Source organism: Oryctolagus cuniculus, chromosome X (genome assembly GCF_051225735.1).
Source record: "Oryctolagus cuniculus isolate XC-2025 breed Fujian yellow rabbit chromosome X, ASM5122573v1, whole genome shotgun sequence".
NCBI lineage: Eukaryota > Metazoa > Chordata > Mammalia > Lagomorpha > Leporidae > Oryctolagus > Oryctolagus cuniculus.
The window spans coordinates 95453755-95476889 of NC_142888.1; the positions used below are offsets into that span (position 1 = coordinate 95453755).

At 38.2% G+C, this 23135-nt stretch overlaps 2 protein-coding genes across 5 annotated transcripts in view; both read right to left on the reverse strand.

The window, feature by feature from the left end:
• DIAPH2 (diaphanous related formin 2) overlaps positions 1-23135 on the reverse strand; it is a 947972-nt gene that overhangs the window by 720715 nt on the left and 204122 nt on the right. For all 4 annotated transcript variants that reach the window (XM_051827761.3, XM_089323876.1, XM_089323878.1 and 1 more), the window contains one exon: positions 6631-6770. In XM_051827761.3, coding sequence (XP_051683721.1) covers positions 6631-6770 — 140 coding nt within the window. The remainder of the gene's footprint in view (positions 1-6630; positions 6771-23135) is intronic.
• Positions 3850-5097, reverse strand: RPA4 (replication protein A4). Its single transcript, XM_070066576.2, is given in 4 exon segments — positions 3850-4482; positions 4485-4600; positions 4602-4644; positions 4647-5097. Coding segments are annotated over 4 exon segments (996 nt in total). The 5' UTR covers positions 4975-5097; the 3' UTR covers positions 3850-3973.

A 23135-nucleotide genomic window follows, 5' to 3' on the forward strand; every position in this document is an offset into this window, starting at 1 on the left:
TGTAACATTAAAAATGGAGCCAATTATTTAACCTCTCTGAGCCTCAATTTCCTCATTTATAAAATGGGAACAGGGATGGGCAATTGGCCTGACACTTAAGATGCTGGTTAAAATATCTCTGCCCTCCTAGGGAGATTACTGATGCCGTAAACAAGAGTGTCAATTTGGTTTTTTTTTAATTAATTTATTTTTTTTTATTTTTTGACAGGCAGAGTGGACAGTGAGAGAGAGAGAGAGACAGAGAGAAAGGTCTTCCTTTGCCGTTGGTTCACCCTCCAATGGCCGCCGCGGCCGGCGCACCGTGCTGATCCGATGGCAGGAGCCAGGAGCCAGGTGCTTTTCCTGGTCTCCCATGGGGTGCAGGGCCCAAGCACCTGGGCCATCCTCCACTGCACTCCCTGGCCACAGCAGAGAGCTGGCCTGGAAGAGGGGCAACCGGGACAGAATCCGGCGCCCCGACCGAGACTAGAACCCGGTGTGCCGGTGCCGCTAGGCGGAGGATTAGCCTAGTGAGCCGCGGCACCGGCCCAAGAGTGTCAATTTGTTAAGTCAACAACAGGAGTCACTGTGTACTTACTTCTCATGTGGGATCTGTTCTTAATGTGTTATCCAATGTGAAGTAATGCTATAACTAGTACTGAAACAGTATTTTACACTTTGTGTTTCTGTGTGGGTGCAAACTGAGGACATCTTTACTTCATATATACTAAATCGATCTTCTGTATATAAAGATAATTGAAAATGAATCTTGATGTGAATGGAATGGGAGAGGGAGCAGGAGATGGGAGAGGTGCGAGTGGGAGGGAAGTTATGGGGGGGAAGCCATTGTAATCCATAAACTGTACTTTGGAAATTTATGTTTATTAAATAAAAGTTAAAAAAATTAAAAAAAAATCTCTGTCCTATATCTGAGCCCCTGGGTTTGAAGTCTGACTCTGCCTCCTGATCCCAGCTGACTGTCAACCCAGATCTTGGGAGAGAACAGGAGATGGGTCCCTGCCACCCGCATGAGAGACCTGGATTGAGTTTCTAGCAACTGGCTGCAGCCTTGGGCCAAGGACTTGCAATTGTGGCCATTAGGGGAATGGGCCAGTGGATGGGAGCTGCCTGTGTCACTGTCTTTCTTTCTGCTTCTCAGACAAATCACACACATACACACAACATACACCACACACACACATATGCAAACACACATATATATGTAAACTACATATATACACAGATATATAATGGGAATAATACTAAAATTATATGTATATTTCAAAGTCTTAAAAACATTGAAGAATTATAAATGCAAGAATACTTCAAAAAGATTATGAAAATTCATGTTATGAAAAAATTTCACGGATTTCAAAATTTTTCATAATATATATTCTCCATGAACTTTTTGAAGACCCACTGTATGCAAGGACTTCAAACATTTTTTATGAAAATAAACTTCTCTATGTTTTAATTCCATTTTCCATGATTTAAGTTCTGTCATACATGTTTCTTTTTATTATTTTTAAATATTTTTAAAGAGGCCTGTAGGGCATTCAAGAACACACTTAATATGGAGTCTGAATTTCATGAGAGTTCTGAGTTGGGAATGTCAATGTAGGCCTAACCATACTTCCATACACACACACTCAGGTTAGAACAGCACATGCCAGAAAGGTTTTACATGAATGGTAAAATGTTAACTGTTACTACTTTAATAACCATTTCAGGAGTCAATTGAATTGAAGTTTATGAAAACAAACTTGGCACTTAAATGCACAGAATAGGTGTTTACTAAAGATTTAATGAATGAAAATAATTCTTGGTGGTTCCATTTTTGATTTGCTGTTATAACAAGCAAACAGAAATTAGAACAAAAAGAGTTTGTATCCCATATTTTTCCAATAGCTCAAAATATTACCAAATTAATAAACAAAAGTAACAAAATTCAATAATAATTATATCTGATACTAGTATTATTTGGATTTTACAAATTTTCATATATACAAATATATACAAATATTCATATATTTCATAGTTAATTTAGAATCAATTTCAATATATATATTTTATATGTCTATGAGCCACAAACAATACCTATTATAATAGTCAATTATGCATTTCAAGTTCCTCTAGCTTAAATATTCCTACATAAAAGAGTTGACAGTATTTTCCTAGGATATGTGTCTTATCCTCAAACCTTCCCCTCAAAGATTTGGCTCACATACAGGGCAGGACCATAGAAGGAGAACATTGGCCAAGTCATTCCTGGCTTAAACAAAATTGAAAAAGTGTGCATGCCAAGTGGGCGATTTAAATTAAATTTTGGAAATCTGTTACCCCTAACGTGCCAAATATGCAAGTATGAAATAATCTAGGAATTGTTTTCTCCTTAAAATTTTTTGTTGATTTCCATTCATATAATAGCCATATCTATTTACTATTCTTCTACTATAGTTCTTCATCTGCAGTAAAATCCCACAAAACCACATGATTCCACTCAGAAGAATAAAGGTGGCAAGGTGTGTGTGTGTGTGTGTGTGTCTGTGTGTGTGTGTAGGGAGTGAGGCAGTTCACAAAGCCAAAAAGAACCCCAAAAGAACACAGAGAGATGACACCTATCAAAGATGAGTGGGAAATCAGCATTTTGCCTTAAATTTAGGCATACATATCTCAATGTACCAATCTGTAAGCACAAAAGCAGTTTAACTTCCCACGAAAACAAACAAACAAAAAAAAAGGCTCTTCTCTTCTAGTCCTGGAGGTACAGTCCTAGAGTTGGAGGAAAAAGTAGCTACAGGAGACAGTTACAATTTTAAGTATCAGATTTTTATCTCAAGCTTTCTGCATTTGTATAAGTGATGTCAAAGAAATATTGTGGAATGGACACTATGGCAAAGCAGATTAAGCTGCTGCTTGGGACATCCATATCCCATATCAAAGTGCATGTGAACCAGTTTCACTTCCAATGCAGCTTCTTCCTAATGCTACTGGGAAGCAGCCAATGACGGCCCAAGCACTTGGGATCCTGCAACCAGTGTGGGGGACCTGGATGGAATTCCTGGCTCCCGCTTTTGGCCTCGTTCAGCCACAGCTGTTGCAGACATTTGGGGGTAAACCAGGAGATTGAAGATCTTTCTCTCTCTGTCTCTCCCCTGTCAGTCTACCTTTCAAATAAATAAATAAATCTTAAAAAAAAAAAACCCTAAAAGTGCCAAATTTATACCAATATTTGTAACATTTATTTTTTTAAAAGAACTACAGTGTCTCCTAGAATTCTTCCAGTACTGCAATTTTGAGGAAAAAATATGCCCCCTATGGCCCCTAGTTCACTATGAATGTCTCCAAGACAGGTAAGCTTTAACAGTGGCTCAGAATTGCTTAAGTTTCTGAAGACTACAATTTTCAAAAATGTATAATTTAAGTAACAATTTTGTAGTACATTATACATTTGTGTTTTTCACAAGAACACCATATACAATTTCTTGGCTTTGGAGAGGAAGAAAAGTTTGTCTCATATGCTTAAACAAATATCGATAGTTTGGGGGATCGTTCTCTCCCTTTTTGATTCTATCAGTTAGTATTAGCTGATACTAGTCTTGTTTGTTTGATCCCTTTGACTCTTAGACCTATCAGTGTGATCAATTATGAACTGAAATTGATCACTTGGACTAGTGAGATGGCATTGGTACATGCCACCTTGATGGGATTGTATTGGAAGCCTGTGGCACATTTCTAATTCTACCATTTGGGGCAAGTCAGCTTGAGCATGTCCCAAATTGTACATCTCCTCTCTATCTTATTTCCACTCTTATATTTAACAGGGATCCCTTTTCAGTTAAATTTAAACACCTAAGAATAATTGTGTGTTAATTACAGATTCAACCAATAGTATTAAGTAGAACAAAAAATACTAAAAAGGATAAAGTATTAAATTGTACATCAACAGTGGAGAGCTTCTGTTGAAAAATCCTACTTCCTAAAAGTCAATGGGTCAAAATAACTCGCAGCCAGAGGCAAACATCTTCAGACAATGAGATGCTTTTGCTGCCTTAATAGATTTAAAATGCTCCTTGTCAACGGTGGGATAGATGCGACCCTCGGTGGCCAGATAATCAATGGCTTCCTTGATGGCCTTCTCGCTCAGACCACAGAGCTGGGTCTGCAGCTCCTGTACGCTCTTCCCTTCCTGGTGAGGACACATGTGAATCGAGTGGAGCACCTCCTTCCAGATGCAGCTGACATCATAGCCATCTTCATTTTGTCAGCTTTCCCCTTGGCGGGCTTTATTCTGCATCATGTATGCACTGACCATTTCCAGAACATGCATGGTTAACTCATTCATATCCTCCAGGACATGGATTTTCAATACTACAAGGCTTTTTGCTCCCATGAACAACTGAAGGACACAAAACACTTTGGCATATACTCCAACTGGCAGCACAGTAGCTTCCTGCTTCACTTTATTTTTACCAAGTGACTGCCAAACCGGGATTGGCTTGGGGTCATATCATCAATTTTGCAGAGAATTTAGTTTGGAGCCCTCTCCACCTTCCTGATTATCCCCATGACAGAAACCTGGGAAATCTCAATTCGTCTAATCTTGAACACATTATCAACCAGAGGCGAGCAGCTGGCTTACATAACAAGGTATAACCTGTTGGACCGGGCCCTGGATCTCACCATCGTAACAGGCATTGTGCCTCAGTCAGATGGTTGGTCATTGCCACCACTAGCTCCTCCCTCAGCAGAGATGCAACTGTGGCTTCCAAACTCACTCTTAATCATCTTAAGGACAGCTCCAGCTGAGGAGAGATGAGGCTTGGCTCTTGTCAGGGGACTCCACAGGCTGGTTTGGCGCTTTACCCGTGAGCTGCAAGCCGACATATTATGCAGGGCACCACAGCCATCTTCATGCAACCTGTGGAGCCAATCAGCTACCAGAACGCAGCAATTCCAGCCATCGGAGCCTGATGGGTTTTTGCTTCTTCCCATAATCTTTTGGGGTGAGTCATTGCCCTGCTACATTTTAAGAGTTCAAGTGTAATTTGAAGCACCCTCACCATCTTTATAAAAATGCATTTAACTAGACCTCAGTACCACTACCATCATCCCATTCATAAAGGTTACTACTGCTTTATAATTTTTTTTTTAATTTGAAAGGCAGAGTAACAGGGAGAGAGAAAGATCTTCTATCTACTGGCTCACTCCCAAATGTCCAAACAGCCCTGGCTGGTACAGGAGGAAGCCAGGAGCCCAGAGCTCCATCCGGGTCTCCCAGACAGGTGGCGAGAGCCCAAGTACTAGGACCATCTTCCACTGCTTTCCCACGCACATTACCAAGGAGCTGGATCAGAAGCAGAGCACCCAGGACTCCAATTGCCCGCTAATACTGGAACACATCTGCTGTGCTGCTGCCTCTGTTAGAGGCGACAACTTAATCCGCTGAGCCACAGCCAACTACTTACAGTTACTTTTGAAAGATTAATTTATGGTTCACTGAACAATCCAGCAGACATTTTTGGAGCACATAAGTACTTGGCAGAAAGGTGAGGGTGCTGTAGGTTATATGCAAAGAGAAAAACACTACTGTGGTTACTGCTCTCAAAGAACTCATATTGCTTGTTCAAATCATTAAAAACAGAGGAATTCTAGAAGAAATGGCAAGACAGGCACCTTTGGACAATTATCATACTCTGAAGTCGATCACATCTTACCATTGCCTTTTAAAATTCTGTTGTAAAATTCTAATTTTCCAGTTAGTTTGCCAAGTGCACTGTGCATATGAATAAATAATATATACTTCAACTTGTACTTAAAATTGGATGAATGAGCTCTACACTACTGTCAAGGCTCTGTGGCAGGTCTGAAAAGTACCAGACATAAGAAAATGTAAAAACAGGGCCGGGGCCGCGGCTCACTAGGCTAATCCTCCGCCTTGCGGCGCCGGCACACCAGGTTCTAGTCCCGGTCGGGGCGCCTGATTCTGTCCCGGTTGCCCCTCTTCCAGGCCAGCTCTCTGCTGTGGCCAGGGAGGGCAGTGTAGGATGGCCCAAGTGCTTCGACCCTACACCCCATGGGAGACCAGGAGAAGCACCTGGCTCCCACCATCGGATCAGCACGGTGAGCCGGCTGCAGCACACTGGCCGCGGCGGCCATTGGAGGGTGAACCAACGGCAAAGGAAGACCTTTCTGTCTGTCTCTCTCTCTCTCACTGTCCACTCTGCCTGTCAAAAAATAAAAAAAAATGTAAAAACAGAAAAACCACAACAAGTTTTCTATATAGATTTATCCATTACATTTTGAACTTCAGATTGTAGCAACTGTGTAAGTAGATCCAAGAATGTTTTGATATTACATTGCACATCAATTTTTTTTTCTTTTCAAAACATTTTTACATGTTATTAACTTAACGCCTTTCTTATGGTTAGTATAGGAACAAGAGTTATTAGAATCCCCCATTGGCAAGTAACGTCTTCCATAATACTTTGTAGTCAGTTAACAGTATAAATGTGTAAGTTTTAAGAAGTTTATTAATACTCTAGTTAATATCAGCCTTTCAGAAAATATGAGTTTAAAGTAGCATAAGTTCTGATATTCCCAAACAATGGTAATTGTATGATTCATAACAAAATCACAGGAACTACTTACCTGACAGGATTGCTGGTTAAAGAAACTCTCAGGGACTCTAGGCAGTTAAGAAGTTTCTCATCTGATATACCAGATCGTAATTCATGAACATACTCTTGTGAAGACAGGGTGCATTCGTGTTTGCTGTTTTTCAGACCGCCCTACAATACAAAATCATAAACAATAGCTTTACAAAAATTTTAAAGTAAAACAATGTATAGGATATATAAATATGTTGTTGCATACAAATGTGTGCAGTGTGCTAGAAATTTAAAAATTCTTCGGGGGCGGGCGGGCACTGAGGCACAGGTTGATCCTCCACCTGCGGCGCTGGCATCCCATATGGGCACTGGTTCTAGTCCTGGCTGCTCCTCTTCCAATCCAGCTCCCTGGGAAAGCAGTCGAAAATGGCCCAAGTCCTTGGGCTCCTGCACCCACGTGGGAGACCTGGAAGAACCTCCTGGCTCCTGGCTTCGGATCAGCTCAGCTACAGCAATTGCGGCCATTTGGGAAGTGAACCAGCAGATGGAAGACCTTTCTCTCTGTCTCTCCCTCTCACTGTCTATAACTCTACCTCTCAAATAAATAAATAAAGTCTTAAAAAATTCTTGTTCACAGAATTGAGCAGTAAAGGTATATTATATATACACCTCAACATTTTCTTTATTTGAAAGAAAACTGCAAAGGTGGTGCTCATTACTTGAATAAAAAATGAGGGGTCCTCCTAAAGCTCATGAAAATGCATATTATGAAAAACTCCATGGATTTCAAAATATTATTGCACTAAAATAATATTTTTGAAAAGATTTGTTTATTTGAAAGGTAGAGTGACAAAGATGTAGAAGGAGGGACAGAGAAAGATCTTCTTTCCACTGATTCATTCCTCAAATGCCCACAATAGTTGGGGTTGGTCAGGCTGAAGCCAAGAGCCAGGAACTCAGATAATTATATCTATATCTATATCTATATCTATATCTATTCCTATACCTATATCTATATCCACACACACACACTTTATAGAATAGATGCTTTTACCTAGGGTAGAGCTTTGGAGTTTTAGTGTAAATTCATATTTGAAAATTATGAAAACATGTTAAGGCTGCATTGGTCTTTGAAGATCAGCTCTTCTAACATTCTCATGACAGAAATAACAAATCCAGGGGCCAGCCTTAAGGCATAACAGGTTAAGCTTCTGCCTGCAAAGGTGGCATCCCATATGGGTGCCAGTTCGAGTCCCAGCTACTCAACTTCTAATCCAGTGCCCTGCTGATGTGCCTGGGAAAGCAGCAGAGGATGGGCCCAAGTGCTTGGGCCCTGGCACCTACCTGGGAAACCCAGAAGAAGATCCTGGCTCCTGGATTCAGCCTGGCCCATTCCCAGCCATTGAGCCTTCTGGGGAGTGAACCAGATTTCTATATCTCTCCCTCTCTCTCTGTAACTCTTTTGAATAAATAACTTTTTTTAAAAAAATAACATCCAGGTTGTTGTCACAGTTCACATAATCAGTGACGTGGTCTCTAAAACACACATATTCTGATCCTATACACCACATCTTCCCAATGTTGAATTTTAAAAAATAATGCAACAAATATTTAATTCCAAAATCTCTACTGCAAAGAGTCAAAGTATCTTCAACATAATCAACATGGTACAACCTATGAAAGAAATAACCTAAAAACAAAACAATGTGAAAGATTAACTAATTCTCACTATACTTAATAGGAGTATAATAAAAGACTGGCTTTTATTAACATCCTGTTCTGATAGTGAACAAAGGAAACAAATAGATAATGGATGGATAATAATGGAAATTTTAATTAGCTGTTCTGTATGAGATTAATGAAAATTACCACTGTGCCCATTTGATCTTTAAAAAATAGTGCAAAGTTAACAATTAGTGTACATGCCCTTCTAAAACAGGTGAACAAAAACCTTTGCTAATTTGAGGCCATCCTTTAATTTGAAAATCATCAGGATTGAGATACTTTCAGTATGACTGTGCTTGTGTTATTCTAGCGCGGTACACAAAGATCTAAAAGATACTCTGGGTCAGTTTAATAATCACACACTCCCCCATCTATGATCTCAAAGTTAATATTAAAACCAGAGAAGCAGCATTCTAAGAAGAACAGTTTAAGTTTGAAGTATAGATAACCACTTCTGAGTCCAGAATGACTTAGTCTTAGCATGGCCTGTCATTCTTTAATGTAAAACAGATTTACCTATAACTTAAGAAAAGGTTTCAGATTTTAGTTGTAAAGGTCTCTTGTTGCAGACATCAGACAGAGCTATTGATTACACACAGGTACTTTCAGCTGCAATGTACACACAGATAGCAATTATTATCAGTAGTGTCGTTGTCAAATAGGAAGGATAATATTGTCATGAATACACTAATATTGTTGCTGTTATTGACCATGATTGATAAACCCTAATGTAGTCAAGTTTATTTGGCTATTTTAATCAAGTGAGTGTTTTATTAATCATTGTAGTTCTCTCAAAATACAATGTTATAGATGAATAAATTTGAAATCATATCTGCAAAGGTTCATAGTACTGTTCTTTGAGACACTCCTCTAGGTTTAAAAGCATTAGAAACTGGAAAAACCATTTTCTTCGTCATCAGTTGCTTGAGTTCAAGTAGAAAAAGGAAATACAAAAAAAGTGCCCCTTCCAAGTCAATCTGTGATGTAGCTGGTGAGTTATACAACTCTGAATATACTGCTGAAATCCTTTAGAAGCTTTTTCTCCACTTATGTAGGAAAAATATCTCTTAAAGGGAGCATATTAGAGTTAATATATTTTAAAAATGTACAAAAAGTGTTGTCAATACATTATATTAGAATACTTAAATAATTTCATATGATTTTTGAAAACTTTTAATTGCATGGAAAATGGAGGGTAAAATATACTATTTATTATCAGTTGAAGTCTACTAAAAACCCCATGTAGAAAATAATTATCATGAGACAACTTCACATAGTGTCATTTCCCATTGCTAAAAGCATTATTTTTAATAAAGACATTTTCAGAGAGTGAAAGTTACATGGAAACTAGGAGAACATATTCTATCTCAAATTCAAGGGCAGGGGACAAAAAGCTGTGTTATAGCAATGTAGAAGCATCATAATTCTTCAGATTATACGTACCATTTTCCCAAAAGGATTTAACTAAGCTTGTATAAATGTGATTAGCTAAAATGTTTAATGAATGAAAAGTATTTAGAAGTTTTCTTCTGATGAAATAACTTATTATTTACTTATTAAAATGTCTGCATATTAAATATCAGTTAAGCACTTCACCCCTAAATTATAGAATCTAAGACCATCATAGAATGAACTCTTAGAGCATATGTACTGTGAGAAATAACAAGTACACAAAGAAATTCTAAACATATATTAAATTCTGTGGCTCTACTGTTACTTCTTTTGTGTGAAACATATTTAAACTATATAGAGGAAAATACTCCATAATAATGTCAAATACTAAGTTTGATATACAATATATTTAAAATTTTAATGTTAACAAGGCCAGCGCCGCGGCTCACTAGGCTAATCCTCCCCTAGCGGCACCGGCACACCGGGTTCTAGTCCCGGTCGGGGCGCCGGATTCTGTCCCGGTTGCCCCTCTTCCAGGCCAGCTCTCTGCTGTGGCCAGGGAGTGCAGTGGAGGATGGCCCAAGTGCTTGGACCCTGAACCCCATGGGAGACCAGGAGAAGCACCTGGCTCCTGCCTTCGGATCAGTGCGGTGCGCCGGCCACAGCGCGCCAGCCATGGCAGCCATTGGAGGGTGAACCAACGGCAAAAGGAAGACCTTTCTCTCTCTCTCAGTGTCCACTCTGCCTGTCAAAAATAAAAATAAAAAAAGAAATACTAAAAATAAAAATAAAATAAAATAAAATTTTAATGTTAACTTAAATACAAATATGATAATGGAAAGCACAATGTTTATCTCAAAATATTGAACTCCATTTCTTGTAAAACCATAGCCTCATTTGATATGGACACTCTGAGAGACATCAACAATAAAAGGCTAAACTGTCATTTACTGATTTGTTAGTCAATATAAATGAAAACGTTTAATGATATTCAATATTGCTCAATCTGAACAGTAAATGATCAAGTTGACATGTTTTTCTTTCCTATTAAATAATAAATGCATAGTCTATTCAGTATTTAAAACCTACTCATTCTTGCCTTTTAAAATTAGTATTAAGCAATTATGATGAACAATGTGCATATTGGTGAATGGCATCTAGTAAAACTTTAAAACTAAAAAGTGTTCCTCCTGGCATTTTTTATCAGCCCTTATCACCAGCCACAGCACTTGAGAAAAAAGGCAAAAGCATTATATTTATCTTTTATTTGACAGAGGCCCTTGAGATATATCAGATAAGTATGAACAGATATAAACTAACCCAAGGGTTCTTAATCTAGGCACTTAATCCAAGAAATATGTAAATTTGGAAGAGGGAAAACAACATCTTTATTTTTAGTAATCTCTACCTTAAGTTTAGATTTTCTCTGAATTATGAATGTAGGCATCTGATACAGTAGTATTGACAGCACTGGCAACTTAGTCACAAATAGAAGTCACAGTTATTATCATACCATAGAAATATTTGTGGAAAGTATTTCAAATATTATTTATGTTCATCACACCTTCAAAATTACCCCAGTTATGCAGCCTGCCACTTATCTTACTATTTAACAAATATAAAGAAGCACATTACTGTGGCTACAATTTTATTGAAACTGCCTATTTTGAGATAGTAAAAACATGCAAGCAGCTGTAAAAAATAATGCAGATAGGGAAAGACTTCTTGGAAAAGACCCCAGAAGCACACACAATCAAAACCACAATTAACAAGCAGGATTACATCAAGCTGAGAAGCTTCTGCACTGCAAAAGAAACACTCAGCAAAATGAAGAGGCAACTGACAGAATGGGAGAAAATATTTGCAAACTATGCAACTGATAAAGGGTAAACTTCCTAAAAATATAAAGAGCTGAAGAGCTAAACAACCACAAAACAAACAACCTAGTCAAAAAAATGGGCAAAGGACCTGAACAGACATTTTTCAAGAGAGGAAATTCAAATGGCCAATAGACACATGAAAAAATTCTCAGGATCGCTAGCCTTCAGGGAAATGCATATAAAAACTACAATGAGGTTTCACCTCACCCCAGTTAGAATGGCCCCCATATGGAAATTAACAAACAAGAAATGTTGGCAAGGATGTGGGGAGAAGGGTACTTTAATCAACTCTTGGTGGGAATGTAAACTGGTACAGCCACTGTGGAAGACAGTATTGAAATATCTCAGAAAGCTGATTACAGACCTATCATATGACCCAGCCATCCTACTCCTGGGAATTTATCCAAAGGAAATGAAATCAGCTTTTGAAAGAGTGATCTGTATCCCCATGTTCATCTCAGCTCAATTTACAATAGCTAAGATATGGAATCTTATGTCCATCAATTGAGGTCTCTCTGATCTATGGTAACTAATATGGTAACTAAAATGTAAGCTATAGGAGCAAAACTGACACTTTGAGATGCATTGATTTTGAGCAGCCTGTTCCTTGACTTTTAAGGAACTATATATATATATATATATACTAGTTTTTTTCTTTTTTTTCTACATACTGATAAGTGAACTCTCTAGTGTAGGGTTAATTTTATGAGTATAAAAATTATCTGAATAATTGATCTCTAAAAAATATGAATGAAAAAGGAAGAAGGAAGAGAAAGAAGGGCAGGAGTATGGGTGAGAGGGAGGTGGGGGGAAGAATCATCATGTTCCCAAATCTGTATATATTAAATGCATGAAATCGTAATCCTTAAACAAAATAAGCTAATTTTAAAAAAAGAAATACTGCATAGAGATCCCTTGCTTCCCCTACTGGTAATACCTTGTAAATCTATTTTACAATATCACAACTGGGATACTAACACTGATAAATTCCACTTTTCTCATTCAGAATCCCCTACTTTTCTCTGTGCGTGTTAATATGTAGTATATGAGAGTTCAAAAAGCTCAGAATTTTATGGATGTACCAAATATATGTATGTAGTTTCATGCAACTTTTAAAAATTGCAGGATCATGCTTTCAATGACCACAATCAATATACATATATATACAGTCTCATCAGCAAAAGGATATCACACACTGACCTTTTACAATTAACACCCTCCTCCCTCAAAATTTTCCACTTCAATGTAAACTATTGTCATGGGCTTATTTGATTCAACATAATTCCCTGGAAGTTCATACAAGTTTTTCATCTATCAGTAGTTTGCTCCCATGAGTTGCCAAGCAGTATTCCATGATATGGATACATTATAGTTTACTTTACCATTCACCAACGTAAGGATACTTGGTCCATTTCTAGTTTTTGTTTATTATGGCTGAAACTCCTATGAACATCTCTCCACAGGTTTTTGTGTGAGCCTAAGTTTTATGTCTCTGGAGTGTGCCATAATTTTTAAAAACAATTTTATAAGAATATTTAATACAATTGATCTTTAAATTTTTATTAATTTTTATTTATTTGAGAAGCAGGCAGACAGAAAGAGCTCCTATCCACTGGTCCATTCTCCAAATGCTGGAGAGCCAGGAACTCAATCCAGCTCTGCCACAAGAGTGGCAGGGACCCAATCATGTAGACATCATGGTTGCCTCTCAGCATGCATGTTACTATGAGGCTAGAATCAGGAATAGAGATAGAACCTGAATTCAGGCACTTTTATATGGAATGCAGGCATTTCAACCAGTGTCTTTTTTTTTTTTTTTTTGACAGGCAGAGTGGACAGTGAGAGAGAGAGACAGAGAGAAAGGTCTTCCTTTGCCGTTGGTTCACCCTTCAATGGCCGCCACGGCCAGCATGCTGCAGCCAGCACACCGTGCTGATCCGATGGCGGGAGCCAGGTGCTTCTCCTGTTCTCCCATGGGGTGCAGGGCCCAAGCACTTGAGCCATCCTCCACTGCCCTGCCTGGCCACAGCAGAGAGCTGGCCTGGAAGTGGGGTAACTGGGACAGAATCTGGCACCCCGACCAGGACTAGAACCCGGGGTGCCAGCGCCACAAGGCGGAGGATTAGCCTAGTGAACCGCGGTGCCGGCCTACAATCAGTATCTTAATGACTGCACCAAACACCTGCCCAGTTTCCTTTTTAATCCTAAGTACCTCATGATTTATGTTTAAAAAGATGAATCCAAGATTGTATCTAAGGGATCACAAGAATGTCAAAGGAGTACATAGCACAAACAAGTTAAGAAACCTTATAGTAGCCACTTTCCTCTATTTTGCAATTACATCACATTTACTCCATCCACTGACTCATTAAAGGAGAAAAAGCATGGTATTATTTTAAAAGAAGTACATGTATACAAATAATGACTTTGGAAAATGGGCATAATTTGATCTATGACAATGTAAAGAATAGCCAATATATTTGGCATAACCAGTCTTGGTACTGTACTATTTAAATACAGAAACAGTATTGAAAACTTTATCAGCTTTGTTATGTTGGAGCAAAGATCATAAAGATACTTAAATATAATTTTTTTGCTTTCCTGTTTTACCATTTTATAGATCCAATTCCAGGAGTAGCTTTGGACACCACAAGAAACCTAGTTGAATAATACGTTTGCAGATTATAAATGTTTCCTACAGCCAAGATAGAAACTACATTTTAAGTAGGTAATGAAGCTATAAACTGTAAATGAAATAAAGAAAAATTCCTTCTACAAAACAAAAAAATTACTCCATTATTTTCAAACCTGCAGCTTTACAAATACTTTAGCATGTGCTGTCAGCAAAAATGAATATACTAAATTTTATTCAATTCTATATCTACCTGCTGATAAGAGATAGTGAATCAATAGTAAAAAATATCCAAAGGATCCTAAAACAAAGAAAAAGAAAGGAATTGTAACTAACTGACAACCAAATAAATGTATGTGTACCTTTGGCATCAAATTAAGCAGATTTAAAAATCAACAATATCTTAGGGTCAACATCATGGCACAGTGGATTAAGCTGCTGGCTACAACACTGACACCAGCATCCTGTATCAAAGAGCTGATTGGAGTACTGGCTGGTCAGCTCTGATCCAGCTCCCTGCTAATGTACCTAGTAAGGCAGCAGAATTGGGCCAAGTACTTTGACTGCTGTAACCCACATAGGAGTTTCTGGCTCCTGGCTTAGGCCTGGCCTAGCCCTTATCACTGTGGCCATTTGGCGAGTGAACCTGTGGATGGAAGAATTCTTTGCCTGTCTGTCTGTCAATCTGCCTTTCAAATAAGTAAAATAAATCCTTTAAAAGCACCTTATATTTTTATAGTACAAACAACATTTGCAACACTTCCCATTCACTATTTCATCTAACAAGAGAAGCACATTACTAAAAACAGTTTTTTTGTCTTTTGAAGTTCTGAAGACTGAGTCATGGAGATGTCATGACCTGTCTGAAACTGCGTAACTAGAAAATATCTAGAACCAAACTACAGAGTTTCTGAAGGCCCTGTAAATCATCTTCATGGGGCCCAGTTTGTTCATAATAAGTAACAAGAAAAGTGGGCAAAATTTCCTAAAATATTCCTTACCCTTAATAGCTAGGTGAATTTAGTCCAGTTATTACTTGACTTCGTAAGATTTAGGTTCCTTATTTGCAAGATGGAAACAATACAGTGTCTAATCTCAAGCTTGTCATGAGGATGAAATAAGAGTCCAAGTAAAACACAATGCCCAGTATATAATAAATACTTAATTAATGTTTGCTGCCATTATGTATTTAATGAGTATTTTCTTTAACAATTGCCTAGGGGAAAAGACATACTGATGTCATTAAGTCATTAATTTCTGGTCACCTAATTATTCAGGCAGAGGTGGGCTGCTCATCTTTCTGAGATGCTCAGGAAAGGATTCCTGCCTAGGAAAAGATTATACTATTACTTTCAAACTGTATTCCGAGGGGGCAGAGTTCTTGTAGGTGTTTTCAAGGCTGCTTTAGGGGCTTACGAGTGTGTAGGCAAAATGAAAGGCACATTGGGAGTACCCTCTGTTCCCTCAACAATGAAAATATTTACATATTTAACCACTTTATACATTCATATTCCACATATGATTTCTTATGGAAAAGCTGCTCTAGTCTTAAATAAAATGAAGTTTTAGACCCAGTGAGCTAGATGATCTCTAAGGTCCTGCCCTTCTGAATATATGATTTGGAATATGCCACCATATGCATAAGAAAGCAGTTTTGTTTTTCTAGAGTATAAAATTTTAATTGACCACCATATTCTCAGCACACACATTGATTATCCAGGTTTTCAGTTTCTTCATGAAATAATACCATATAGACAAAGGGATTTATCTCCTATTGCACTTTTCCTAATAGAGTATTACCATTTAACATTTACTGAATTTCCATGAGGTTCCAGGCACTGGAGGTACAGAGACCAACTAGGACATACCCTTACTATTGCACAGCTTATTTTCTATAGGGTGTCGGAAAGATCATTATTAATCAATATAATGAATGCCCATAATAGATGTAAATAAGGGTGGTATGGGGGTCTGAAGGGTAGGTTACCAGACTGTTTTTTGGGGAAAGTCAGGCAAACTATGAAAGCTGTCTAGCCATGGCAGATAAGGCTAGGCTAGCAAGAAGCAAAAATAAACATTGACGCATATTAAACATGCCATATTTGGAGATTTGCTAGGAGATCAATTAACAGGAAGCTCATGGCTTATGTTTCTCAACTTGGGTTCACTGAACATAGTCTTTTTTTTTTTTTTGATAGAGAGGACAGTGAGAGAGAGAGAGAGACAGAGAGAAAGGTCTTCCTTTTTCCATTGATTCACCCAATGGCCTCTGCGGCTGGCACACCATGCTGATCTGAAGCCAGGTGCCAGGTGCTTCCCCCGGTCTCCCATGCGGGTGCAGGGCCCAAGGACTTGGGCCATCCTCCACTGTACTCCCGGGCCACAGCAGAGAGCTGGCCTGGAAGAGGAGCAACCGGGACAGAATCTGGTGCCCTGACTGGGACTAGAACCTGGTGTGCCGGCGCCGCAGGCAGAGGATTAGCCAAGTGAGCCACAGCACCGGCCTGAACATAGTCTTAATAGTTCCTGATTCATGTAAGAATTTAAAAATTCTGCAGTTTTTCTATTTTTGTGTGTTTTATATATTTATTTGAAAGTCAGATTTACAGAGGGAGGGAGGGAGGGAGGAAGGGAGAATCTTCCATCCTCTGCTACACTCCCCAAATGGCCACAATAGCAGTACTGGGCCATGCCAAAGCCAGGAGCCAGGAGCTTCATCTGGGTCGCCCACGTGGGTGGCAGGGGCCCAAACAATTGGACCATCTTCTGCTGCTTTTCCTAGGCCATTAGCAAAGAGCTGGATCATTAGTGGAGCAGCTGGGACACGAACCAGTGTACATAACAGGATGCCAACTTGCATACAGAGGCTTTACTTTCTATACCACAGCACCAGCCCCAATAATAAATTTTCAAAAAAATATATTTTAAGTCAACACTGGGGTCTTTGACAAGGGTGTTCCTTTAAAGGAGGCCTATGTTTTGATCACATTTCAGGAATTGTCATCCATAAGTGAGAAGGTAGCATTGGAAGGGTTTAGTCTGTGAAGTGACAGACGTTATCTTCATTTTAAATGGTGGCTCAGGCAGGGAGGCACACAGAAGCAGCTAGGGGAGAGAAAGCCTTCTGGTTCAGTAGGTTTAGCCACTGCTTGGGATGCCTGCATCCTATATTGCAGTGCTAGTGTGAGCCCTGGTTTCTCTGCTTGCAATCCAGCTTTCTGCTAATGTGTCCTGGAAGGCAGCAGATGATGAGTCAATTGCCTGGCCCCCTGCCACACATGTGGTTGACCTGGATGGAGTTCTAGGCTTGTGGCTTCAGCCTGGCTCAGTTCTCTCTGCTGCAGGCATTTGGGAAGTGAACCAGCAGATAGAAAATCTCTTTCCCTTTCTTTATTCCTATCTACTCTAGTCCCGGTCAGGGCGCCAGATTCTGTCCCGGTTGCCCCTCTTCCAGTCCAGCTCTCTGCTGTGGCCAGGGGGTGCAGTGGAGGATGGCCCAAGTGCTTGGGCCCTGCACCCACATGGGAGACCAGGAGAAGCACCTGGCTCCTGGCTTCAGATCAGCACAGTGCGCCGGCCATAGCGGCCATTTGGAGGGTGAACCATCGGAAAAGGAAGACTTTTCTTTGTCTTTCTCACTAACTCTGACTGTCCAAAAAAAAAAAAAAAAAGAAGAAGAAGAAGAAGAAGCACACAGGAAGAAGTACAAAATCGAATAATCGAATATTTTATAGACAAACAAGAATGAGCAAGAGGGAGATGGCATTTTTATTTTTATATATGCAACTGAATGCTCAGTTTTTGTATTATATGATTTGGCCTCTAAAAAAAAATCACTGCAACATTAAAAAGTGACCACTTATTTACAGGAAAGTTATCTAGTCTATAAATGCTCAGGTTAGTTAAATAAACATGTATCTTCAGAATTAAATAATAGTTTAGGAGGATGGTCTGGTTAATGTTTAAAAGAGCAATGATTTGTTTCTATGAGTATATGCAAATTTTGAGAATACATGGAAGTTGGTCATTTCTGGTTTCATTTCAATAAACTGATTTTACCTAACAAATGCAAATGCTTATGTTTATTTTCTATAGCTGTGACAGATTTAGAGGGTATTCAAGCTTTCTTGTGATAAATAATTCATCTATGTTACACGAAAACCAATCTTACTTCTCAAATAGTATAGAATGAATATCACAAAATACTGCATACCTAAAGCCCTAGCCTAACTTGAATGAATAACCTGATAAGAATACTGTACTAGTACTTGAGCATATAGTCTTCATAGGGTTTTTATAAAAATATAACATTCTGGCCCTTAAGTGCTATATTTCATGTTACATTTAGAGGGAATGGCAATAGAAACAGCAGTATAACATTACCCAATATGATGGCATTACTTTTTATAGATTACCAACCATCTGTTTCTTATGGTAGCCTTCTAACCTCAAAAGAGCTGAGTTGTGAATTTGAACATAAGAGGACACATATCCCTGTTACTTCGCAGTAATTAGTTAGAAATTATATTTCTTCATGGTTTACATTCTATAATTTACTATTTTAGTATGCTATTTACTTTTCAGAGAAAATTAATATGTCCAAACCATTCAACACACACACACACACACACGCACGCACGCACACACACACCTTTAAAAGGCTTAATTTTTTCCTCTACTATCCAAAGTAGGATACAGATGTTAACTATCTTCAACAGTAAATGTATAACCAGTAATATCTTTATAATTTTTCTCACAAAATGAATAAACCTTTCAATTTATAAAATACATTTAGTGAGCGTTTTTAAAGTGCTTTTGAATTTTTTAACTTCCATTTTATTTGACAGAGAGGTAGATCTCAATCTTCCATCCACTGGTTCACTACCCAAATGCCCTCAACATCCAGGGATGGTCCAGATTGATGACAGGAGTCTAGAACTCCACCAGCATCTCCTACATTGGTATCAGAGACCCAAGTTCTTGAGCCATCACCTGCTGCTTCCCAGATGTGCACTACCAGGAAGCTGGATCAGAAGAGAAGTATTCAGGACTTGAACCAGGCACCCATATGTATGATGTGGGTGTCCCAAGCAGCAACTGAACCACTGTGCCAAATGCCCACCCCTCAGTGAGGGATTTGTATAACAAAGAATAATATTAGAATAATATTATATAATATTATTGTTATAGTATTACAATATATAATAATAATAAAGAATATTACTCATATGATTTTTAAATTACATATTTATATTAAATACAACAATTTATACTTCTTAAATCTAACATCAGTTACAGGACTTCGGTATCAATTCTACATTCCCTTAAACAAAACAAGGTAGACAAAACAAAAAAAGTGAGCCACCTGGAGCTCAGTAGGTTAATGTACTATTCTGAAATTTGTGACTAATAAAATTAAGGGCAGATCATTCTCAAAAGAAGAGATTGCTAAATGATTATGTCTTTGGAAAACATGAGAAATTTTAGAAAAATAAAATCTGAAGATTTCTTTTTTTTTTTCAAAAATTATGGAATGTTACTGGCAAGTATTAGTATCGTTATGTAGATTCACTTAATCAAGGAGTAAAATAATGGTCTCTGGGAAGAACTAGGCATTATCCTAAGCATCAGGAGGAATGTAAAGATGCATTAAAGATCCAGTCTAATGAGAGCTGTTCATGCAGTATCAAAGATTGCTCTCATCTGGAAAAGCATGTACATCATAAATTGTATTTACATATAAAACCAGATAACAATCGACTGATTGACTCCTTTATATTATGTAAAGGTACTGATACTGGAATCACGGAATATTGATTTGAATGCCTGCCACTTAGCACTGTTTAACTGCACAAATGACAGTTGTTCTGAGTTTTACTGCATCTTAAAGAATTGCTTTGAAAATTAAATTTAAATATAAATTATAAAATTTAAATATAAATGCAAGACAATTAGCTCCAGAGGAGACATGTAGTGACTGCCCTTTCATCATCATCAGTCACTGCACTACACTCTTTTTTTTTTTAACTTTTATTTAATGAATATAAATTTCCAAAGTACAGCTTATGGATTACAATGGCTCCCCTCCCATAACTTCCCTCCCACCCGCAACCTTCCCCTTTCCCGCTCCCTCTCCCCTTCCATTCACATCAAGATTCATTTTCAATTCTCTTTATATACAGAACAGTTTAGCATATATTAAGTAAAGATTTCAACAGTTTGCACCCACATAGAAACACAAAGTGAAATATACTGTTTGAGTACTAGTTATAGCATTAATTCACACTGAACAACACATTAAGGACAGAGATCCTACATGAGGAGTAAGTGCACAGTGACTCCTGTTGTTGACTTGTTTATGGTATCAGTAATCACCCTAGGCTCTTGTCATGAGTTGCCAAGGCTATGGAAGCCTTTTGAGTTCACCGACTCTGATCATATTTAGACAAGGTCGTAGTCAAAATGGAAGTTCTCTCCTCCCTTCAGAGAAAGGTACCTCCTTCTTTGATGACGTGTTCTTTCCACTGGGATCTCACTCGCGAAGATCTTTCATTTAGGTATTTTTTTTTTTTTTTTGACAGAATATCTTGGCTTTCCATTCCTGCACTCTTTATATTTATTAGCCTTAATTCTCAGAGTCAACCTTGCAATGCAATAATGATTCTTCATTTTACAAATGACAAAATGGAGGCTCACACAAGTTAAGAAATTTATCTGAGATCAAACAGCTAGTAAGTAAAAGAAATCCAAACTCTGGTCCATTTGAACTCCTTCTAGAGGCCAAAAAGACCTTGTGTAATTTTGTCTCTATCTCCTACAACTTCACCTGATTCCATGCCACAGCCCTTTTCAGTAACCTCCGACTACATTAGTTTCTCATCTGGCACTCAAATACCCCAAGCCCACTCCGACATTAGGGCCTTTGCAAGAGTTCTTCTTTCTGCTCATAAGGGAATTTTCCTAAATCTATGCACAGTTATCTCCTTCCCAGCATTCAAATATCCCCCGCTCATATAAGTTTTCTCTGACAATCCCACAAGGTGTAGCCCATCATTAAAAGAGTGTCTTAAAAATCACTCTGTTTTACACCTTGGGGGCTCTTATTACTACGAGGTATTTTCTGCACTCACTAAAATGCACATTCCATGGCAGCAAGAACTTTCTCTTCTTATAAGCTATATCCATGGTCCATAGCACAGTGCCGGGAACACAGGAGATATTCTTAACATAAGGGTACTTCAGAAACCTCATGGAGAATGGAATTAAAAGTTATTTTTTTGGTAACATATAGTTTCCATGAACTTTTTGAAGATCTTTCATTTTTGTTAGATGAATGAATAGATGGATGGATGTACAATCTGTACTTTTAACTGAATTATTAAAATACACATGTACTTAAGAGTACATGTACTTAAGGAATATCACAAGCTAGTTTAAGAGGATGAGAATAGCATTTTCTTTACCATGATAATTTTTTTTTAATTTTTATTTATTTTCATCTACTTGAAAGGTAGGGAGAAGGAGAAGGAGACAGAGAGGGAGACGAGGGAGAGGCAGAGGGAGGCAAAGAAGAGGAGGGCAAGGGAGAGGAAGACAAGGAGAGAGAGGGCAAGGAGGGCAACCAGGGTGAGGGCGAGGGAGAGGGCATCTTCTATCTGCTGGTTCTCTCCCCAAATACCTATGATATTCAGGGCTGGGTGAAGCCAAGACAGCAGCCAGAAACTCCATCCACGTGTCTCATGTGGGTGGCAGGGACCCAAGCACTTGAGCCATCATTCACTGTTTCCCAGGATGCATTAGCAGGAAGCTGAATCAGAAGTAGAGTAGCCAAGTCTTGCACTGGCACTCCAACATGCAATATAGGCATCCTGAGCAGAAACTTAGCAGCTTAACCCATTTTACTACAATGTTGGCCTCTACCAGGAGAATTTTCATGGCAATTTCAAATGAGACTGAGACATTATTCAGATTTCTCAGCTAACTGTTCTACTCCTCTGAAGATTTCTGTTTTATGAAAAATATTTTTTCTACAAAGGAAAAGTGAGATAAAATTATAGATGTAGTGAAACTCTGAAAAAATGTTGACTCAATGAAAATAAATTATTTTACATGTCACTGTTACATTGCTCATTTCATCAAAGGAATATATCACAAATTTGTAAAAATATACTTTTATACTATTTTTATATTCCAAAGTTAGCCTATGGTGACTTTTTTAAAGAATTCTCCTCCTTGTGCTTTACTATTTGATAATTTAAAAATACACAAAATATATGTAAATTACAAAGCAAAAACTAATTATTCATATGTGCAGTATCACTTTTTGCTACACTTGGAGAAATTCTGACTCAGTCTTCACTTTGCGTAAGAAACTAACAAAGGCTTTATGTTATTAATAAAATATCAAATAAAAAGGATAAAAGAATTTGAAAACAACATAATTTCTATCATTCAAATTTGAGAGACTAGTACTTGATTTCTAATATTAGAACTCTTTTGGAAGAACATAAAATGTATTAGAAAAAAATATTTTATGAGTCCCTCTAGCATCCCTGTAAGGTAAGACATATTATCCCCGTTTCACAGATTGGGCAAGTTCTTTAATCAAATTTGGTCATGACGCACAATGACAAATAGAGCTGGGAATAAAACCTAAGGCATCTGATTTCTAGTCTAGTGTCCTATCCATTAGTCTTTCTCTCTCATGCCTTTGGCACTGCTCATTGTCCTGAAAATGCAGTCCAGGATCGTTTATTCTCCAAAGGACTGGCTCAGTTGTCAAGGCTACAAAGATACAAAACTTAAAGAAAAGTAACTACTTTAGTTTTGGGATTTAATAGTAAAGCAATATCGCAGAATCAATCAATCTCTCTCTCTCTCTCTCTCTCTCTCACACACACACACACACACACACAC